We start from the raw sequence: 14,373 nt of genomic DNA on the forward strand, positions 1-14,373 counted from the left end.
TAAAATAAAACAAAATATTGAAAAATCATGAAGTTACCTAAGATTTTTTTGAAGGATGACGTTTTTCCGATTCTAAACAGTGTTAAATTAGTTTAAAATCCTCTACTTAGAACCCTATTTTTTTCAAATAATTTTCCTCCTTGTTTTGGATTTCCACTCCCACGCCCGGAACGAAGTTCCCGACTGCGCCACTGGGTACACAGGTGCCGACTTACATTAAATATTGGGGGGGCCCAAACCGGGAATCTCGCCCCGGGAGGTTTTATAAGTGGTGAGTTTTAAGTTTTTTAAGCATTTTAGAAGAGTCATACGATCAACATTAGAACCCTGATAACTCGAATTTCGATATCTGGACACTCCAGGGAAAATCGACAAACCTCACACATTTTTTCCTCACACCAATGACGTATTTTTGAGGGGGCTCGGGCCCCCTCTGGCCCCATGGAGTCGGCGCCACTGATTGGGTATATCGTTATTCAATAGAAACCGCCTTTAAACCCGCCGATAATAATTCGATATCTTTCCAAAATGCATTCATATTTTTAAAACAAGTGAAGAGACCCATTAGTTGTGGGAATATTCGTCAAATTCATACTGACGATTTCGACCTTCGGGCTCAGCCTCTCTCAATCCCTAACGCATACTTAGATTAGCAAAAACTGAACGTGAAGGATCGATAATAAAAGGGGGAACAAGATCATTTCAAGGTTACGGTAACTCACTGTAAAAAAAGGACAATCTATAATATTCTATAGGTACCTACTTAATATATTTTACGGAGTAGCGCTGCATGCTGCGGCCATGCCCTCGAGCCCTATTCATTGAACTAATACAGACAACGATATTTCCCTTGTCTTTCTTTAGTTTTATAGGGCAAGCGCCATTGTCAAAGTTCCCATCAAATACCATAAGGATTTCCAATTAGACGTAGGATTTATGCTAGAGCGGATGGGATAAATCGATTTTTTTTCAAATCACCTGGCCCAATTAAAGAAAGTTGTGGGACTCATCAAAATTAAGGCCTAAAAAATTTGAGACCGTAGGCTCCTTGCCTGCCTTATCAGATCTAAAAATGTCGCGAACAATACAAAAATGTTTCATCACTTCTCTAAAAGTTGGTAACATCGATTTTTTAACGCCGACTAGACGCCAAAAAAGCGACAAGTCGCCTCACTGCTGATTCTTTTTTTTACCTTCAACTATCTGCCGATTTATATTAACAAAGATGAACGCCCTCCTAGCAGCACACGCAGGATGAATTTTGCTGTATTTGGGGCGTGGGAGAGGGGAGAGGCGAGCGGGTAGGGGGACGTGAGCAGCCTGCCGCTCTTGCCGCTGCCGCCACACTGCGTGGGCGTTGGAATATCTTCTTCGCGGACGCGCATTAAATTTGCAATTGTGTGGCTTAACGGCGGCAGATACGTCAAAATGCACGAAATATTTTTCCTTAAGATCAGTAACTCGGCTAAATCCATCAAGGACCGTAAATATATTTTTTTCGATTTTTGACCCTCGCCCCTCCTCATAAATGGCATTTGAGTGAGGATCAGGGATATGTACCTATTTTAGGATTTATTTTTTATGAGTCCCAGAACATTTTCAATTGGGCCAGATGGATTTGAACAAATCGATTTTTTCCGATCCGCCCTAACGTCCCGGGAAATTTTATAAGTAGTGAGTTTTAAGGTTTTTAAGCATTTTAGAAGAGTCATATGATATACATTAGAGCCCTGATATCTCGAATCTCGATATCTGGACACTCCGGGGAAAATTGACAAGCCTGACACATTTTTCCTCACACCGATAACGAATTTTTGAGGGTGCTCGGGTCCCTTCAGGCCCCATGGGGTCGGCGCCACTGACTGCAAACCTTATGGAAACCTGAATTGCAGATATCGACCCCGACCGAATATGGAAAATAGTAAAATTAGCGGTAACCGAGAAGGATAAACCAGGAACATTGGAGAAATGATTGAAGTAGTGATTGAAATTTTTATTCGAATCTTATAATTTCAATGATTTTCTTGCGTTTCCTTTTACCCAAGAAACGAAAAATCTGTCGATAATGATTGTCTCCAACTGTAATCTAATATTTCCGGGAACACTATATTTTTCCTGCCGAAAGTAGTAGCACAATTGTAATAAAGGGAAACCCATAACGAATTGTTGGGGGGCTCGGGCCCCCTCAGGCCCCATGGAGTCTGCAACACTGTCTACATCTACATACTACCCCGAAATCCACCTCGATAGGCGTGTTAGAACACTTGCCGTTAGCAAATAAAAAGGAATTGTTCTAAGTTCTATTTAGCATTCATTAAATTACAAACCTTTGTTTTTCAGGGGGAAACGAATCACCATGCCTATCCGTTCGGCGGAAATTCTCTCTTAATTGATCGTTTCGGTCGGACCTGAATATGTAACATAATTCTGATATGATGTGAATGTAATATATAAATTAAAGTGGATATGCTCTACCCATTCGGCCTGTAGATGGGTGGGAGGAGGACCACGGGAGAATGAGAGGACTTGGAGGAAGGGAGGCGCTTGAGGAAGAGCTAGGCGGACATGATCAACGAGGGACGGAATGGAATGCATAACAGGGGGCGTGCGATTGATATGCAGATGGGCGCCGCCATTAATATTCATGGCTCTGCGGCAATAATGGATTTCTGTGTAAAGAAGTAAAGCTGTCGGCATGGCGATGGCGGAGGAGAGGAGATAAGAGGGGCGCATTTGACTTGGCGCCTGAAAACGGGGCGGGGAGGGGATTTAAGGGAAGGCCCTGTGGTGAGGGGCTGCTGGGAGGGCGAATGGGGAGAGGGAATGGATGGGAGTAGGGACGGCAGAAGGGTGCCTTAAAAGTCCGGGGTGGCAAGAGGCGAGGAAATAGATACAACCGCACACGTGCCACTGTCAAACCCTCCCGCCAACCAAGCTCAATTATCAACAGAATATTCTCAAGTATTTGAGATATATGCGCGCTATACTGACTCCGAGAATTTGAATGTCAATTCTTGGTATTAACCCAGATTTACCAAGTTTCCATGAAGATAATTCTTCCACCACAATTTTATAAGCCAACGAAAAAAAATCTACCGCATTCGAAAGGGGATTCATAACTGCGCCGGTGGTAGAACTACTATTATTGGATTCTATATTACTGGAACCAGTGGTATAACTATGGAGAGATGAAGAGGATAGAGCCTCCCCAAGAGCCTCAAAGAAATTTTAAAAAACTTATTTCAAACTATTGTCTGCTTGTGTTTCCGCGTGTCTGCTTATGAGTTTCCGCGGAATTACGAGTGAGCCCTAAATTTTAAGTTCCAAAATTAAGTAAAATGTATTTACAGGCATGTCATTTCTCAATCATTTTCCCCGAGCCTGGGGGTCACCGCCTCATACCCGCACATGGGCGGATCCAGGGTTTTTCTCTGGGGGGTTCACAAGGGTCTGGGAGGCAAACGATCCCCTCATACTTGAGATTAAAAACAAGATACAACAACTAGTGTGCGAAATTTTCTCTTTATTTTATTATGAAAGTTATTAATACGAAATTATATAATTGAGGCTCCGTAATACACAAAACAAAACGAACGTAATGAAAGCAGCACCAAAAATTTTGTCTATTCTTCATACGTCAGGGGTAGGGGCACGTGCCACCGTGCAACCCCCTAAACCCGCTTTTGAACCCGCACATTCCACCCTCCCCCAAAGTATATTCCTAGTTACGCTACTGGCCGAAACTATTTGCGCCATTGAAGAGTTACGATTATACCTTATTCCGAAAGCTGAACAAGAAATCTGCTTCCGCCTTCCTCCCTACCGCAGGGGCGGCTCCAGGATTTCCTTGAGGGGGGGGCGCGACGGGATGCTTACCCCTCCCCCCTCCCCCCACTCTCTCTCGTGATGTGGCATACAAGCGTCAAAATAAGATAAGAGTTTCGACATTATAGTTGAGAAAGTATGAAGGAATTTGTACAAATTGTTTGGTTTTAATGAGCGTATTGCACCGAATACACCGAGAAAATTGCAAAAGCCCGCGTTATTTTATGGAAAAAGTTGTAAAAGTAATTTCCGATTTACGTGTGGAATTTCAAACGATCTGTATATTTTTCGTTCCAACCGGGAGACACAAGCTTTGAATAGGCATTCGAGTCGTAGATTTCAATGGAGAGTTGAGGGAAATAGGGCGAGAAAAAAAAAACGCTCTGCAATTTTATGGGAAAATTGTGAGTATAATTTACGACTCATGTATTATTTATGCACTTTCAATTATGATCAAATCATGAAAACAGAGAATCCACACCAAATGCAGCAAACCCCATCCCTGTAGATCAAAAATTGAGAGAGAAAAAGCAGACGTAAGTGTAACATTTATAAATAGAGGGTAGTCTACGGCAGTGGCGGCTGGTGGTAATTTATCTAGGGTGTGCATTAGAGCAGATATAGGATGATTTAATTATATTATGTTAATGCTAATCCATGAGCATCATATTTCGTCGTAATAGAATAAATCGCAAGCAAAACATATAACTGGCATATTCTAACCTTAAAATTGCATGAACAGAAATAATATTAGCATGAATGAAAATAATTATTCTAAACACGCCTTTACAAGTGACGGTAGGCGAAATTCATTCTCCTTTCCTTACACCCTATGAGGAAGTAGTGTAAAAAACGGCCATACAGATGACTCTGTAGACGGACTAGGATCCTGGGCGCAGGTAGTGTACGTGACGGCTACACCACTACACTACCTGCGAGTCACTCACCAAAAACATGCGCCTGCGCACTCGCATCGTTTTGAGTCTGCTCCCATCACCCATTTGAACTGCATACACCCCCCCGCATACTTCGTCCCGCCAGAGCACCCTCAAGCGATCGCATAGACCGAAAATGCGCCCGGTCAATGCCTTTGGCCCGGCGCGATGCCACTGGATCGCACACTTGTAGAGCGGTGAATTCGAAAAGGAGATAGCTGTAGCGTTCATGTTTCTAGCATATGCAGACAGGATTTTTATCCTTTTCGTTGCAAAGGAATAGTTTTCTTTTATAATTCATTCATCTTTGGGTGTGCACTTGCTAACATGCGTATACGCACGCGCCGCCACTGGTCTACGGTACGTGATGCGAGTTCGCATTTTATACCCCTTGACAAAAGTGCTTAGCGGGCGAAATGAAGTTTTCTCTTCAATATATTAAATTCCAATTTTACCCACAAGTATTTAACTTTTGGATTTCAGGAACTACTGTATGATTGATCAAGAAAAACAACTGAAGTCGACAGTAAAATCATTAGCCGCATTTCATTTGAATATCTTGGAAAATATGTTAACGAAGTTATTACAGGGATTATTATCAAGTATTTATAAATACAATCATGTGCACACATGTTCCATGGCAGTTTTCATTGGTTTCATGTCATTAAATTCCGGGATTTTTTTTTCAAAAAAGTTATCTCATTATGTAATTCCGTTAACATTGTACTTTTATTTTTATTTTCAATGACGGTGCATATTTATCATATATTTTTCAAGCATGCTTTCTAAAGAGTCCGAATTTTTTATTTCCATGAAAACAGCTGGGATTAGTGTATTGAACTTGAAGCACTCTATTGACTCTCCAACAAATCTGTCCTTGATATCCTAATTTACGTAATCTAAGATAGGAATAAAGATTATTTTTTCCCAATACGCGATTATATCGTCTTCATCATTGGTAGCCGGGTAATTTGCTCGATTCTTTTGTCGATTGGCTGCACGTGGAATGCAGATTTGAATGTCTATTTCCTCCATATTTTTCTTAGCCTTTGCAAAAATTCCAGAGAAAATTTTATAAGAGTCCATCCGCTTATCCTTTAGTACTTCAAAAGTTTGGTCAACTATTTTTAAGCTTGAAAAACATCTACAGTCTCATTTTGCAAATATCTGCTTTAAATATAAATTGCACTCAAAACATCACTCAGAATATATAAATTTCAAATGAATTCACAATTACAAATTAATAACTATGAACATCTTCCTTTAGTTGCCGTTTTATAATCATCCCACTTTGACACTTTTTCGAGAGCTTTGGCAACATCAAGTAAGTCGTCTCTTAAATTTACAATAGATTTATGCCTTTCTAACCATCTAGTCTCGCAGTTACCTGTCATTTGATGACCTAATATATCAACAATCGTTTTATTACGTTTACTTGATGCTTTAAAAATTCGCGGGAAGAGATGTCGAATCTTGTTCCTTTGAATCATTTTCTAGCCGAGGCTTCTTCCTTATTAGTCACCTCACCATTTTGCACATCTATGCAAATAAATTAGATCTACACGTACACAAAGAAAGAGAAATCAGTTTGATAACATAAAAAAAGAATACAACCCCAAAACCCAACCCCAAATAAATTTAGATCTACACGTACACAAAGAAAGAGAAATCAGTTTGATAACATAAAAAAAGAATACAACCCCAAAACGAATGCATCTGTCCAAGCTCACGTGTGATTGATGAATTACTCCAACCGTTTCAGAGAGAAAGTCTTCAACTTTAGAATGTGTCGCCAGAGGAAATCTTCAACAATTTTTGCTCGTAATTGTACAGAGCTCCAACTCCAAACAGCAGGCCAGCAAAACAGATACCTGCGCTCCACCTTTGTGCTGCTTGACCGTGCGCACGAGTGGAAACGACCGATGAATCTGTTGTCGGAGTGGCAGACTTTCAAATTCGAATCATATATCTGGCAAGCTCATCTAAGGAATATAGTGTTGCAGAAATTTTCTACAAAGAAAATAAACTCGCCTGCCGATAGTGAAACAAATTATTCGGAACATCTCAACTTCGAGAAAAACTCTTTCTGGCTGTAGGAATGTATGTACCGTAGAATGGGGTGACTTCGGCCACACGCGCTTCGCTTCACAAATTGATACTTGGTAGCACAATGGGTGACGAGCCATCATTTCATTCTCGCCTTTCCTGGCATAGGTAAGAGGAGATTGCAAGCAGCAAAAAAATTCCGTCAGTCACCGCCCAGGGGGGGGCGCGCGCCCCCCGCCTGGAGCCGCCCCTGCCCTACCGAAACTTTTGTTCCTGCCGCACTAACGAATAATTTCGCTCGTCTCATTTCTTGAAGTATTCACTTTTGGTGTGGAGTTTGAGGTCGTGTACCATTAGGGATTACATTACGAGAAAAGAATGTTAAATGGGTTGCTTAAATTCATTGGTGTCAACGGCTTTCGGGAGCAACTGCGTGTTGCGCTTTGTCACGCGAGCTTTCGCAGCCATTGCAGGTCGCATCATCAGGCGATGAATGAGAAATTAGAAAAAGGTTGTCAGTTAACACTAGAACTACCGATGGAGTCATTTTGACTCCTCGCGATTTTTGTTTCTGTCCCGGCTATTATTTTCCTAATTCCGGCCTGAAATTCCGTGACTTCTATTCATTTTTTACACATAATAAGGCTTTTCGATAAAAATAGTTCTAGAAAAAAAACAGTACACATTCGTCAAAAATTACATTTGACTGACTACCAAAGAGAGTCATTTTGACTCATTTATGTATTTATCTTGCCTTTATGCTAAACAGTAATATTTGTTCAAGTATTTATTTCTCCTTGTGGTAATAATTAATTTAAAGCAATTGATGGTGTAAATCTATAATTATTACGCATTTTGGCCAATATTTGCGAGACTTTGAAGGCATTTCTAATTTTACGACTCCGTGTTTGGAACTAAAAACCATTTGAATGTCCTTATACTATTTTACCTTGCGACGGTGAATATGCCATCCATACGAAACATTTTCAAATTCGTGTGTTTGGAAGTCGTCGTGTCTGCCCCCTACCTACCCCCTGGAAGTTTATTTTCAAACTTGAAAGAATAACTTTGTATCCTTCCATTCCATTGATATATGTACTGCGGCACCAGGAAAATAAATCAGTAGAAAGAAACGAAGTTACTGTCCTTGCATGGTTGGCCTTGCCAGAGCTGGCTACTGCGCGCTCCACGAACAATCGTGCTCCGCCCTTTGCATTAGTGAATCCTACGAACTGCATAAGTCCTGTGACCTTCATTTTTCCTGACTCACAGTGTGGCTAGAAATAGAAGGCTAAAGCGTGAAGAAATCCTTTCTATTATCAATCTATACCGGAAGATGAATCGGAATGCAAAGCGAAAGATCATTCAGACTTTAACGATGTCTTAATTCCTCAAAACGTTCATAGGCGGATCTAGGGGAGGGGGGGGGGGCACGAGGGCGCGTGAAAAAAATATGCAAGACTTTTGACCCTTTCGCGCCGAATCCCGCACCTGTGCGGCGAGGATTTTTTTTCCTCAACTACGAATGCCACACCAGTGCGTCCTGATTGTTCTTACCCTAACCAACGAATGCCGCGCCTGTGCGGCACAGGTCGAAAAAAGTGACCGTGGCAGACACAATAGACCCACGGACGCGGTCGCCCCTTGTGATCCGCCTTAGCGCGAGCCCAGTCCCTTCTTCGGCCGCTCAGGTCGACCCTTTCCTATCCTCTCCACGCGGTCAACTACTGTTATTTGCAGTGTGTTTTCCAAAAAAATATTTGTTGCGTACTTTTGAAATTCCATGCTAGAAATGAATTCATCTTTTTTTGCTGACCACATGGAAATTTCAAACAAAATTCTAACGTTAATCTCAACGGAGTTATAGAACAGCAAGTAAATACATTAAATCCGTCTAAATCAACGTTAGAACTTCGTTTAAAATTTCTGCACGCTCAGAAACAAAACACAAAATTCATTTTGAATGTAAAAAAATCGGTGCGAGCAACAAATATTTTCAAATATTTTGCATTAACATTTTAGCCAGTTGACCACGAACTCGTGCTAGGAAGGGGCTTTTAATCCTTCTAGGGTCTGGGACAGAGGCAGAGGAAAGGGATAGGTGCCCTCTGAGTTGGGTCCAAAAAAGGTTAGGGAGGGACCCACTGCCTTTAGTCGCGCGGAAAGGCTTCGTACAGAGGAGTAAAGAAAACTTTCAAGAGACTCGTATTGAGGACGAATTTCCTTCAACGAAGGTCCGGCGCGAAAGGGTTAATACAGTCCCATTATCATTGCTTTCGTTTTGTATTACGAGGTATTCTTGTGCACTCCCGCCCCCCCTCCCCCGAACAAAATCGTGGATACGGTCTTGCTTGTGCCTTCCCCAGAAAGAAATCCTGGATTCGCCCCTGAAAACGTTTCTAGTGAGTATGAAGATTCAGACGAAACCAGTTTGAAAGGTAAGCAGTCATCTACACTTCCCCTTTTTGCTTCTTCTGCAGAATTACAACAGCAAACTAACTTAAATAACATATTAAAATTGAGTTAAGCCGTTTTTAATTGTTATCCACATGCAGGCCCCAAACTAGAGTGGGGCAGAGGGGCACATGCCCCATGTGGCAATTTCAGGTGGTGGTAAAAATCAGTTGTATTTCTAAATAAATGTTTTAACAATAATTAATAATTTATTGTATAATAGTATCAATGAAACTTCTTAACCCTTTTACTGCCACCAGGCCGATATTTCAGCCCTCGTTGGTTGAGCGATAACTGCCAGAGGCCGATTTATCGCCCTAACTTATTTCACTTTTTTCCATGATTGTGGCCTTTTCAACAGTTGTAATTTAAATAAACTCCCATAATCTATCTATGGTTATAAGATATAAATACATCTTAAGAATTGGAAAAAAAATCTATATGTATTAAATTAAATAAATTAGCTGAAAATTTTAAAATCTGAAATGTTTTAAATTCTGGAAAATAGCCTTGGCAGTCTTCGCACATCCAGCCTGAAATGGGCTGACAGTAAAAGGGCTAGTAGCAAATATAACGTGTGTAATTTCAACTGCTGCATCTCAAATAAATAACTTTAAAATGAATTATATTTCAGTGATGGGGAAGGGGATGGAGGGATCAGGGGAGGCAACCTGATCTTTGTTGTGCCCTTACTAAACTCCTTGTTGGGGATCTAGCTCCCTTGATTCCTTATCTGGAGTTCAATTCTCCACTCTATATTTTGTCCACAATTATTTTCATTCCAAGGAGTCTTCCACAATTAAAAGAACTAACAAAGCACAAGAAAAAAATTGAATATGACTATGCGCATTACTAAGTTTTACACACTTATTTTCCCATTTATTCAAAATCAACAAAACCCTACCCTTATTTCACCACGTTTCGCACTCATTTTTTTATACAACCACCAACATTAATGTTCGGGTACTTGAATCCAATACTAAATGCTCGGCACAGGTTATTGGTAAATTTTAGTAATAGATAAACCGGCCTTGCATTCCCTGAGAGAAAAACTTTAAATGCACACAATTGACATCTTCAATAGGGTGGTTTCCTATTATTTTTTTATTGCTTTAATCGAAAGATTATTACTCCTGGAGTACGTATTTCACGCTTTTAGATTTTTAAATGACAACATCTATTTTTCGCGATTAAATGAAAAGTGAAAATTTTCAAGCGCGCGAAAACGCGACGCTTAAGTATGAATGCCGGGAAATATCTCCGTACGTCGTATTTCTGGTTCCCCCTCCCGCCCGGTGAGGTGACCTTGAGGCGAGGCTTAGCGCTGATACGTCGCAGGATGCCAGCGGATAGCTGAGTACCTTGCTGAATGGTAGCGCTTGGCTTAAAAAAGGTTTATTAATACCTTATCAAACGAAGAAAACTTTCCGAACTTAGCCAGTTTTAATATGTGATTATTAAGACATGTTTCCCTGAGCTCTGTGCCTCATGCATGCATTGGTAACCTCAGACGATGTATAACTCCTATCCTCTCGTGTAGAAACTAGGTCCCTGTGACGTCATGCGGAGTGGAATCGCATGGGCGCCAATCTGGCCTTTTTCAAATGAGGATAAAATTTGACCCTTGCCATTCGTCTAAACCAGTATTTCAAAAACCAAATATTTATTGTATTATGAATACACTAATGGTGGGTAACGAATCGCAATCAATGCCTTTCGTTTTCTTTGATGAAGGAAACTACCCTATTGATTGACAGTTGGTTAATCACAGAACCTGTTTTCCTAGGTATAACTATGTAGGTATATACAATATACATTAACTTTGAAATAAGCTGCAAAATGAGTACATATCAATGGTCTGTTAAAAGGTTGAAAATATTTAGGTAACTAGCTAACCTTCAAAACATCCAGACATGCTATTCCTTTTCGAACGCACACTTATGAAATATTTTAAAATAAATATGTAATCTAAATTGAAAATCACTTTGAATGCTACCCACCCCACACAGGGCTACATGATGTTTGCCTCAGCAAAAGAGCCTTAGTGAGCTAGCATTCATTCAGTTGTAGGTTTAAATAGGTACCCAATTTCCTTGATGGTTTGAGGCGTGACTTGGTGAAATTGTTCCATGATAAATAAAATACTTTCTGAATTTCACACATGATCAATCATGAACAATAGTGTGAAATTTACAAAGTTTTCATTTAACATGACCCAATTTCCTACAAATAACTGTCTGACTAGAGGCAATGAGTCTGCATTCCAAATTTCATACGGAACAGCAAGGGCCACAACAAGAAAAAATAAAATAAAACTGTTTATTTTTACATCATATATTATTTTTCAATGTCAAAAAGTCATTGAGAATTTCCAAGTTTACAATTAATAAACTGAGTCAGATCAAACAGTCACCCCATGATCTATTGCAAATGGGAAAGTGTTGACAGAATCTAATTGATGCCACTCACAACAGAATAAATATGACGATCATTAAAAATTTCACAACAGTAGGATGTATTCTCAGGGTGTCACATTGAAGTTAAGTGGTGGCATTAGATGAAAGCACTGTATGTCACATAATACATCAACACATCAGCATTAAATTGCACTAAGTAAACATACCATACAATTCAAAATTGCCAGTCCACTACGACATCCATTTTCTAGAACAATTCCAAAAAGGATATATCAAGATGGGCACAAAAAAACAGCAGGGAAATATGACTTCATCATAAGATGACCACATCTGAAATCAGTTGAATTTTTCATGGGAATGATTTTTGTACGCATTATCATTAGTCACTTTTATATTACAACTGGCAGTTGCCATCTTTCCATTAATCACCAAACTAAAAGATAACGGAAAAGACAGTTCAAGTGAAATGCATCGGTATCGAGTCCCATTACACAGATTGTAATAAAGACACAAATACAAGTAATAAATCACAGCGTAAGAACTGACAACTGCCACATCACTCTACATAAACCCTGGGAGGAAGAAATTTCCTTTGGAAACAGAATAATATGCTATCTTCCTCCAACTGTGGTTTAAGTTGACACCAAATTCTTCCAAACTGAAAAGTTTATGGTGAGTCTTTTGCCATGCCGATAAAACTATCCTTTCATCAGGAGGCACATTGTACTTCTGTTCCATTGTCTGTCACAACTCCTTCGATATAAAGGAAACTAAACCTGGAAACAGAAAATAAAATATTCCATGATACATTAGGAACTGGATAACTAAAGAAAAAGTTTCATTCCAAACCAAAATCGACTATCACAGATAATGTTACCAGTTTTACCAAGTCAAACTCCTCCGACGCATGCTCAACCAAGCTAAACTACCCAATCCACATATTATCTCCAGTAATGGAAGCAAGATTTTGTAACAAAATATAAGAAATTAGCAAACACCTGAAAGCATTTGCTTTTCACATATTTCTAATGTACTGCTCTTAAATCATGTTCACAATTCGACAATACTAATTCACACAAAATCACAGATAACAGCTTCCTTACAGTAGGCTCATTGGAAGAGCACAGGGGAGTGACTTCAGAAGAGCTGACCACTGGCAATCTGTGGCTGCTATTTTTCAGCAACAAAAATTATCAGTAACATCCATATTAATTTACAATTTCTTGATATTCTTTTATGCTCAACTCTAGCTTGCCAGCTAGACATTCGCTCAAGGGACGCTGACCATTGATTATTCATTCAGAATACATCTTATCTCCATCATCCACAAGCATTTACTATTACAATCTTTTAAGCAGCAGTTTTTTAAGTTGATATATGCATCTAATTGAGTCCCAACCGATGAAAATGCCATATTATCTAGACGTAAAGTGTTCCACATAATTTAAATCTTAAATGCCATAGCAATAATATTAATCTAAGTATTGCTTCATTATTTACTGCATTAACTGGATTATCCTGATTCCCCACCCATGCGAGAGCATTAATTTCTCTTTCATGAAGCAAGGGCATAAAACTGACATTTTAAATTACAATACCCATTTTATAGAAACTCTCAATGATTGCATCCCTTATTAAGAAATTTTACAACAACATCTAACCGGCAGGGAGTAAGTTTACTTCAAGTAAAGAACACTACCCAAGAAATTTTTGCCTCACATGATCCCTGTGTTAAAAGCTGAGATTCTACTCGCAAATTTATTTTCACCAACTATTCACTCTTGCACGTGATATATATTTAAAAGCTATAAGATATGTATTTTAAACAAAGAAACTACATAACTAAAAACCATAAGTGAACTTAAAAGGAATAACACCACAACTTTGAAAAAAACTTCCATTAATTAATTTAATTCCAGTCAGCAATTAATAATAATAATGCCTCAGATTTAAAACTAATTGCTTAGCCTACAACTTTAAGTTCACAGAAGCTTGAACATAACTTATCCTATTCACATAATGACAGTAAGCTTTTCTGGCATAAAACTGCCTTAGGAAATGCCATCTGTTACGAAGCAATTTCTAAAATCAGTATGTCATTAATACCATCCCCTTACTTCATAATTAGTAAATATGTCTAATGTTACAGAGTAACTTGCATATATTTAAGGCTTAGAAAATATTACATAAGAAGAATAACTGCTTCATATCATCAAATTACAGTTGGACTCTAATGGCAGGCTAATATTAATAGAAACTAAATCTTATGAGCTGCCTAATTATTGCCTCCACAAATGGGACTGAACTTAATAAATTATATATGTTAAAAAATGAAATTGTCTTAGCCCATACCTCCTTTGAAATGCACTTTTTGTCAGGAAATATACCATATTTCTGAAAGGTAAGCCTGAAAGAAATTTAAATATTCTTTGAGTATAATAAAATAACTTCACTATTAACATCATTTTACAACCAAGGTCAATTGATATGACTGAAACCCTCACCAAGATTATTAAATAGAAAAAGCTGCAAACTGGTATATTGAAACAAAATAACACATAAGTGTTGCTAAATGTGTTCCAAGTAAAAAACAGATTAACATGCAATACTTTAGGTAATTTTCTTTCCCACCCTTCCTATCATGGAGTCCCATGAATAATGCCAAATCACAAACTTCAGAATCAATATTAACTACA

At 39.0% G+C, this 14,373-nt stretch overlaps 1 protein-coding gene across 3 annotated transcripts in view; it reads right to left on the reverse strand.

Annotated features, from left to right (window-relative positions):
- Window positions 1-11,578: 11,578 nt before the first annotated feature.
- The window catches only part of LOC124157165 (cleavage and polyadenylation specificity factor subunit 5), a 28,449-nt gene continuing 25,654 nt past the window's right edge, over window positions 11,579-14,373 (reverse strand). For 2 of the 3 annotated variants that reach the window (XM_046531686.1, XM_046531703.1), the window contains exon 6: window positions 11,579-12,453. In XM_046531686.1, coding sequence (XP_046387642.1) covers window positions 12,387-12,453 — 67 coding nt within the window. In that variant the 3' untranslated portion in view covers window positions 11,579-12,386. Of the gene's footprint in view, window positions 12,454-14,029; window positions 14,085-14,373 lie in introns of all 3 variants that reach the window. The other variant, XM_046531694.1, reaches the window with a different exon arrangement.

This window comes from Ischnura elegans, chromosome 1 (assembly GCF_921293095.1).
Source record: "Ischnura elegans chromosome 1, ioIscEleg1.1, whole genome shotgun sequence".
NCBI classification, from domain to species: Eukaryota; Metazoa; Arthropoda; class Insecta; order Odonata; family Coenagrionidae; genus Ischnura; species Ischnura elegans.